Below are 9,304 nucleotides of genomic sequence, written 5' to 3'. Positions count from 1 at the left end.
GCCCAAGTACTGGAAGGAAATACTTAGACATGGATCTACTTCTGTAGGACTTACCTTTTTAGTAGTAGGCTCTTAACAGAGGTATTCAAACTAGCGTCTGTGTAGCAAATAGCGATCCTAACATGTGTTTGCTGATGTTGGAACAGGGCGCAACTATCTTCCCTCACCTTGTGTATCAAATCTGAAACACCATTTCTTGACTTTAATGTTATAGCTAATTGTTTTGTATTACCTCAGTTAAATCTGTAATGATTTTGTTCATCTTTTTGTGTATACATCTTTGATGTTTGTTTCTCACCTCCATTTTAGGATTACGCTAAGGAAAGATATGGAGTGTCATCAATGATACAATCCCAAGAGAAACCAGGTCAGTTAAAAAATGAAAAAAGTTTTTTAAGAAGGGGGGTGAAGAAATTACATACTACATATCTACAGTACTTGCTTGAGAAATCATTTACCAAACTTCTTCATTCAAATCCTGCTGCCATTCTTTCCCTTTATTTGAATATATTTGGCACTTGTGAGGCTGCATTTGGAATGCTGTGTCCAGTTTTGGGCTCTCCAGCACAAGGATGACATTAGCATTTTGGAGCCAGTCCAATGGAGAGCTATCAAACTGCTCAGGGGACTGGAGCACGGGATCTCTGAGGAGAGGCTGAGGGACCTGGGCTTGTTCAGTCTGGAGATGAGGAAGCTGTGGGGTGATTTACTGCTTAAAACTACTTAATGGGAGGGCATAGAGAAGATAAAAGATGAGTCTTGAAGGTCTGCGGTAATTGGACAGGAGGTCATGGACACAAGTAGGAACACAGGAAATTCTGATTAGATAGAAGGAAAAAAAACCTCATGAATGTGGTTGGATAATGGAGCTGGTCCAGAGAGGTTATGGAGTCCCAGTCTTTGTCCTTGCCTAGACCATCCCTGGAAACATTCAAGGCCAGGTTGGACGGGGCTCTGAGCAGCCTGATCTAGTTAGCGGTGTCCCTGCTCCTGCAGGGGGGTTGGACTAGATGACCTCTAGGGGTCCCTTCCAACCCAAAATATTCTATGATTCTATGCCTTACACAGCTTGTCAGTTTTCGTCTCTGCAGGCTGCAGACTTTTTTTTTTTTTTTTTTTTAAATTACCTAAAATTTGCTGAGTCCTGAGATACCAAGTTTTTTCTTTGCTCAGAGTAAGTTCTGCTATGGCTTGCTGCAACAGCACTCCCTCTCTGAGTAGGATATCTGTCTGCTTATGCAGCCTTCATTACTCCTGCATATGAGCACCAAATCCATTAATATTATATATTAATATTTATGGGTTTTATCATTATTCACACCACTGTGAATTTAGGAAATGCTCATTTCATACTGTTGGGGAATTGGGATTCAGAAAGACTTGTCAGCTAGAGAACAATCTTCCAGACCAACATCCCAAGAAATACTAATCTTCATATTATTCGGTGCATGAAACAGGAACGAGGGAAGGAAATAGACTGGCTTCTTCTAACTTCTTCGTAGAAAAATGTAAAAAAGGAATATCATCTGTGATTAGCTGATTTTTGTCTCCTCTGAATGGTTGTTCTGGTTGACCTCCCTTAGGAAGGGAAATGCAGAATGAGGGGAAGAGGAGGAACCACAAAAGCAATCACAGATTAAAACCAGCTGAAGGGGAACATTATGTCAAGAACATAACAGGACAAGGAAATCACTAGAGGCTGTATTAACAGTCATTATTGAAGAAAATACATACTAGCTGTCAAATAAAGGGAACTAAAGTTGAAATCACATTATAAACCAGCCCAAGTGCTGGTTGCTGTGGTCTCCTTCTTCCTGATGCTGGGTCTTCTGCTGATCCATTTCAACACGCTGATAATAACAACCTGTTTAGCCAGGTTAGCAAAGTGAAAGTAGTTGGCTAGAGATCTGATGACTGCTGGAAGGGGCAGGAACACAGCCATCCATATTTATGTGTAACCATGTAACAACCCATAAATTGGTGTGCAGTTGCAACCTAAAAGGTATAATGTTAAGAACAGGCTTGGGGGAGAGTGGCTGGAAAGCTGCCTGGCAGAAAAGGACCTGGGGGTGCTGTTTGACAGCTGGCTGAATATGAGCCAGCAGTGTGCCCAGGTGGCCAAGAAGGCCAACAGCATCCTGGCTTGTATCAGGAATAGTGTGGCCAGCAGAATTAGGGAATTGATTGTCCCCCTGTACTCGGCACTGGTGAGGCTGCCCCTCGAATACTGTGTTCAGTTTTGGGCCCCTCACTATATGAAAGACATTGTGTTGCTGGAACATGTCCAGAGGAGAGCAACAGAGCTGGTGAGGGGTCTGGAGCATAAGTCTTACGAGGAACGGCTGAAGGAAGTGGAGGTTTTTTGTCTAGAGAAAAGGAGGCTGAGGGGAGACCTTACTGCCCTCTACAACTGCCTGACGAGGTTGTTGGTGAGGTGGGTGTCAGTGTCTTCTCCCAGGTAACAAGTGATAGGACAAGAAGAAATGGCCTCAAGTTGTGCCAGGGCAGGTTTAGATTGGACATCAGGAAAAATTTCTTTGTGTTGTCAAGCATTGGAATTGGCTGCCCAGGGAAGTGGTTGAGTCTCTGTCCCTGGAGGTACTTAAAAGACGGGTAGACGAGGTGCTTAGGGATGTGTTTTAGTGGTGGGATGGCAGTGTTAGGTTAACGGTTGGACTTGATGATCTTAAAGGTAACTTCTCCAAGCTAGCATCTGACTGGTTAAGGTGCACTGCTGACTGTAGATTGAAAGATAGCCCTGTTGGATCTCTTCTCTCTGTGCTCTTCTGTGGTGGCATTTGGCTTACTAGAGTTTCTGCAGGCTGTGTTTCCCCTGCCAGTGTCACACCCCGTAGCAAACAACTGTTTGCTACCCAAGCTGGCAGACTGAGATGGTGGATCAAATCCTGCTCTCATGGAGAAAGTCTACCCCGCCAACTGTCTCTTATTCAAAAGAAACACTCAAAAATACTGTGGAGAAAAAAAATACATTGAGAAGGAAAATGGCGAAAGCTACAGGAAATATGAAAAAGGCTGAGTGCTTTATTGGGATCTGTAGTCCCGCCTCGTTTTAAAAAAAAAAAAAGTCTCAGCCAGTGTATGGACAAGATTGAGTAGGGTTTCCATTGGGCTTAAAATACAACCTACAACAGTCCTGCTGTTCCAGTTTTTAGAAGATGATCATTCAGAACACCAAAATTAGAATCATAGAATTGTTTAGCTTGGAAAGACCTTTAAGATCATCAAGTCCAACCATTAACCTAACACTGCCATCCCACCACTAAACCATGTCCCTAAGCAATTTGGTAACAATAAAAACTAAAATGCTAATAGTAAAAAAGTTCAAGATCAGCCTAGTCCTTTCCTTGAGACTAATGCCCTCTTATTTAAAGATTTGGTAGTTCCTGCCAGGGAGAGCTCTTATCAAAGGACTCACGGCAGGGTGAAGTCGTCACTCAGCATCAGTAGCATATATATGCTTTTCCCCAAAGTACTCTGCTTGCATTGAGTGTCTTGGAGGGACTGTTGCTTGGGGCAGGGGGTGGCGGGGAAGCACAAATGCATGTGTTCCCATCTGTCTGTATGGTATTAATTTTGCTTGGTTTTGAAGTCTGTTTGGGTACATGCCATTTCTAAGTCAGAATAACGAATTGTGGCATGGCCTGTGCAGATCCACGTACCGTCTGGCAACTGGAGCCAACAGACAATAGAGACAGCACAGAGGTGGGCAGGAGCTCAGCTGGATGTCTGCAGCACTGTTGCTTTTAGGTTTGCTATAGTAGCTGTACTGTCCTGAAGACACTGGCTGGTTGTGGGAAGTTAAAAAGCTTAGGAGTGATCAGAGCAAATTATTCTCCCTTTCCAAGGGATAGGCTTATTGTCCTTTTGCCATACTCACAGATTCTTATTCCTCTGCAGGCAAATTAAAACTCTTTTCACATGTTCACAAAGTCGTTGCAGAGATGCTCCACCCTGCTCTACTGATCTCACACACACCTGTGCCTTCATTCTTGGCCCACTTCAGTCTTTCTCCTGTTAATGTTGGCTGCCTTGGCTATCTGATGTTCTCACTTCCTGTTACATCATGTCTTTAAGTCCTTGCTTGCTTGAGGCTATGATTGCTAGTAAAGCTCCATTTGCCTTTTCCTTTTTCTCCCTTCAGCCCCATTACTTTCATCTCCCCTCCCTGGAAGCTGCTTTCATCTTATATTGCTTTTGGCTTTCAGGTTTTTTTTATTAAACTTATCTTCTCTTTTTCAAATTTATCCAGCATTGTAAAGATGCTGGCACTTCACAGAGACAGCAGAAGTATTGATCATGCTGTTCAGAATTCCATGATGATACGAACTTAGTAAACAGTCTGATGTGACAGGCAGGGAATGGGGGTCTGGGTGTGGAAAAGTGATTTTGTCTTGTATACCCTCATAGCTTTTGGGGGTTTTATCCTCTCCTCCCCTGTTTGGAAGAGGTTAGAGTTCTGAGAGAAAGATAAGGATATTTAATATGTTGCGAAGAAGAGATTGTGCTATACATAAAAGAAACAGAAAAATACAGTTTCCCCTTAGACATGATTCAAAATGGCAATGAAGGTGAGAGAGCGTGAATACTGAATTGAGGCTGGAAGTGTAATTTCAGACTTACAGAGCATTTTGTTTGAACTTCATTTAAAATCTTTGTTCCCTTGTCTTCACTGCAGCTGTAGCATGATTTAAAACATCTTTTATTTTTGCATTATTTAATTGTCTGTAAGTCTTTATGTGGTAAGAAGACAGAAAATGTAAGTATAGTTTGCATTTGTGAAAGAACAAGTAGGTGGTAGACTTCAAAGAGTGTGGTGGGAGGGCCTTAAAGGTGAGATCAAGAAGCTTTGTTTTTATTATGGAAGAGAGAGAAATGAACTGAAAAGAATTCCAGGTGAAATGATACGTGAGAGTACAGAGGGAAGATTTGAGCTACAATATGTTGGTTGGACAAGAGAAAATGAGTGACAAAGGCAAACAGTTGCTTACACTAACAAATGTAGACATTATCATGAACTACTGGCATTTTAGAAATGAGAGGAAAAGAAGACGAGATTTGGGAAGTGTTGATGGAGGGAAACAGCGTGTCATAACATTTGCAGTATCTGGCTCTTTTCAGTGGAGCACATTGACAGGACCAGAGGCAACGGGCACAAACTAGAACACAAGAGGTTCCTTCTGAGTATCAGGAAACACTTTTTTACTGTGAGGGTGACTGAGCTCTGGCACAGGTTGCCCAGGGAGATTGTGGAGTCTCCTTCCATGGAGATATTAAAAAACTGTCAGAATGCAATCTTGGACAACTGATCCTAGATGGCTCTGCTTGAGCAGGGGGATGGACCAAATGTCCTCCAGAGGTCCCTTCCAACTTCAGCCATGCTGTGATTCTGTCATCTGCTGTTGGAAAAAAAATTAACTTTATGATGTCTCTTTTTGGATATTGTTTTATTTCCCTTTTTAAGAAAGGTGAGATAGTTTTTAATAATTCATGCCATATAAAAATTTTTGTTAAAGGTGTTTTGTTTAGTCTTGATGAAACATGAATCATTATGTATCCAAAAAACTTTTAAAAATATTTATTTAATGCAGACGGTTCCTGAAACACTAAGGATCCATAAAAAAAGTGTAACACCTCATTCTTTCTTTATGCTTGTGTCTGGAAAATGGTTTTAAGTTGACTGAGGTAATTTTAACTGTCTGAATATCAAACTCTTAGAAATACTAAAGCTTGTGGGTTGTGCTGGTTGCATGTTTCCTATAGTACTATACTGATGAAGTTTGAACATCAGAAGTTGCTGGCAAGTGATAACATCTTAATTCTCTCCCCCAGTGCAAGTGCGCATGCACACACACATTATTAATACATTTTAATCAATTTCCTATTCTACTTTGTCCACTTTCATTCTGTTCTGGTTTTGATGTTTGTCTGTGAAGCAACAAACTAACTTGCCCTGAGTATAAGCTAATAAACATTTTCAACCCCCTAAAATTTCCAGTGGTGAATAATAGGCTTGCTGGGCAAGCTGTGACTGTTATTCAAAGGCAGAAGGAAGTTGTCCAGAACGGCAGATGGTAACCTGGGGTAGGCAAACCTTGGAAAAGTTCTGGCGGGAAAAGTCTACAGTGGAAGTGTCTTAGTAAATTTAGTGTTATTTGGAAACAAGGATGAAAGGCAGAGAGAGTGAATTTGTGTTACGTATCATAAAACAGAATCATAGAATATCTTGAGTTGGAAGATACCCGTAAGAATCAATATATCCCTTGAAGATTTTTTTTTTTTCCTAATTGGTGTTTTTAACCACATATGAACTGTAAATGAGTAAGAGTAGCTGTTAGAACTGTTGAGGTTCTATGTAATGCTGTGTATATCCTCTAACTGATTTGTAGATTGCTGTAAGAAAGCAGTGTTTGAGACCATGCAAAAATACATTTGGCCAAAAATCTATGGAAAAATACGATTAAACAAGGACATTTCAAGGAGTAGGGGCATGCGGCCAGCATATTGGCAGTTCATAATGGTTGCATACGATTTTTACAGTCCTGATTTATTTAAAAATACTGTCCTTGGTAATTTTTTATTTTTTCCTTTACTATCCAAAATCTGTCCTTTACAAACTGTGCATTCCTATTCATTCCTATTGTTATTTAGCTTTCTTGGGCACACAGAATTTTAAGAGTTCTTTCTGATGAATCCTGGCTGCTACAGTAATAGTAGTGCTTGATCAGGTTGTCAGAGATTTTCTTTTAAAATAAATTTTACTGGTTTTACACAGTAATACTCTTGTTTCTCAAAAATGCTATTGTTTTTGTCAAAATAAATATTATTTTAATTTCTAATGGACATCTATTTGTGGTTTCTTTTTCCTCTTTATTTTAAATAATAATTATTTTATGGTGATATTCACCTGAGTTACGTAGATACAGGGAATAGTTGTGTCACCTGCGAGCCTCTGTTTTGCTGTGTTCAATGTACCAACTTTCATGTCGCACAGTTAGGCAGGGCAGACATCCCTTAGCTACCAGAAATGCAGACTAATAAATGCAGGTAGCACAGTGCAGCACAGTGAAGTCTTATCAAAAATAGTGTAGTCATGCTGGGTTCTGCCATCCGTGAACTACAGTAAGTCTTGCTTTTGTTTTAGTGCATTTTGACCCTGCTATATAAGTCAAACAATAAGGTTGAACCAATTTAAAACTACTTGATCAAGTACAGTTCACTGAGAAAGGAAATGGGATCTTGTGTGTTTTCAGTATACCTATTATGCTGTAGATACAAAAAATAATGTTTTATTATAAATATTAGCAATGATAGAAAATGTATTTGGGGTTTAAAGTGAAAAATGTTTTGCATCAGAAAAAACAAAACCATTTTAAAATGTGGGTTTTTTTCTATAATTCAGATAGAGTTTTGATTCGAATAAAAGACTTGACGGAGGAGAAGGCTGATGAAGTGGTTTGGGTTCGTGGGAGAATTCATACAAGCAGAGCTAAAGGTGAGATGCCCAATTTTTTTTTTTGAAATTATATATTATTAATTTATATTTATTATAGCTTCAATGTTTATTTTGTCTTCATGACCTGTTATGTCTTGCAATAAGAAAACTTTGCCACCTTGTTACTCAGTGTTCACTTTGACTGTTTATTTTCCCTTTTTTCCACCTTTCTTTTCCCAAGAGGGGAAAAGGAAATTTTGTTTGCAGCTGAGTGGAAATCGGGTATTACTATTGCATTGTAGTAAAAGTGAATTTTGGTTTTATCATATTACTAAATGATGCGTGGACAACTGTAAATGATAGGAACTTTAAAATAATACAGTCATTTTCCTTTGGGTGTTAACAGTTGTAAGATAAAATAGTTATAAGCTTCTACTGTAAAACATACTTCTGTTATAAATGTATCAGTTGTCAGACAGGCCATAATTATCTGCTGAATATTTTCACGATACCTTTTCTTCGACAGGAATCAAAAATCTGTGTTAAAATTTCAGAATTTTTACTTTCAGTTACCAATATCTGATTATAACGATTTGAACTTAAAATAAGGAACATCAGCTTTAACAAGACAAAGGGAAAATCCTTTTATAGGTTCTCAGTAGTGTGGACTGTCATACTTGGCTGTCTGACAGCCATATTTCTTCCCTGGAATCAGAAGTTCTCTCTGGAGATCGGTTTGCCATATGGAAACTTAAATAGGCTTTGGCCTTTTCAGTTGACATCAGATGCTGACAACTGTTGTACTGATTTCAGTTATGTTTGGCAGCTATGTAGTGAGATATAAATACCTTGTCTTCCCAAGAGTTGGAAGAAAAGACTGTAAAGAAATTATCTTCACGAATGAAACGTAATGGTAGTCTTAGAATTGGGAGTAATGCAAATTAGGGGTGAGAATCTAGTACAGAATATCATCACAAATGCCAGATTAATTTCTCTTTTTGAGGCTTCATTTTCTTAAAAAAATGTCCCTCTTAATGAGTGTCTGTACTGCAGTCAGTTAAAATAAGGAACTGCATGTAAATATATACATATAATGCACATTTTAATTTGTATTAGAATCTTTAAATTTGGGGAGTCCTCTGTGATTTCCTCAGTAGTTCTATAGTGTGGTCTTACATGGAAGTCTCTCTTTGCTATGTATAGAAATTGTCAAGCCCAAAAGCTGTGAAAGCCGTGGTCATTAATCAATTTGAAGTTGTTCAGACAGGAGACACTATCTAATTTAAATGTTACTATCAGTATACAAATAGGAGTATCCTTATGGTTTTTTCTTTTGTAATTGTAGGAAGAGTTCAGACTATTAACAGAATTTAGTATATTAAGGGCAGGTATCTCTGCAGACCTTTAAAACAACATAAAGTTCAATGGTGGTTTATTACTGGCTCTGTATTGCGTCTGTATATGATGCATGATATGCAAGACTATGCATTTACTGCAATCAGAGTAACACACATGTAACATGGCAATATTAACGTACAAGAAGCTGTTTGTCATCTTTCACCTTTGACCTCAGGGAAGACTATTGTTTTCCATGAAATAACAGTGCTTATTTTCAAAACTCTTCAACACTCTGAAGAATGAAAGCAAAAGGAGTTGATTATGGGCATGAAGTGTTCTCAGCTTATTGATTGTGCTTCTTGTTCCCTCTTGGTCTGACAACACAGAACAATTCTGACATTCAGGGAATGCTGCTAGGGCATGCCATATGTTTGTTTACTTAAGCTTTGGGGGGAAGAATCTTGCAAGAAAAGCAAATGTTTAAGAGCAAAAAGTAATATTAGCCTTTTCCAC

At 39.0% G+C, this 9,304-nt stretch overlaps 1 protein-coding gene across 1 annotated transcript in view; it reads left to right on the top strand.

Moving 5' to 3' along the window:
* Nucleotides 1-314: 314 nt before the first annotated feature.
* The window catches only part of DARS1 (aspartyl-tRNA synthetase 1), a 41,587-nt gene continuing 32,597 nt past the window's right edge, over nt 315-9,304 (top strand). The window contains exons 1-2 of the mRNA XM_009642485.2: nt 315-367; nt 7,421-7,513. Of these exons, the coding sequence (XP_009640780.1) occupies nt 343-367; nt 7,421-7,513 (118 nt within the window). The 5' untranslated portion in view covers nt 315-342. The remainder of the gene's footprint in view (nt 368-7,420; nt 7,514-9,304) is intronic.

Source organism: Egretta garzetta, unplaced genomic scaffold (assembly GCF_000687185.1).
Source record: "Egretta garzetta isolate BGI_Z169 unplaced genomic scaffold, ASM68718v1 scaffold197, whole genome shotgun sequence".
In the NCBI taxonomy this organism is placed as follows: Eukaryota; Metazoa; Chordata; class Aves; order Pelecaniformes; family Ardeidae; genus Egretta; species Egretta garzetta.
Note: the sequence above shows the minus strand (reverse complement) of the source record. Positions and strands in the feature narration are given on the sequence as shown.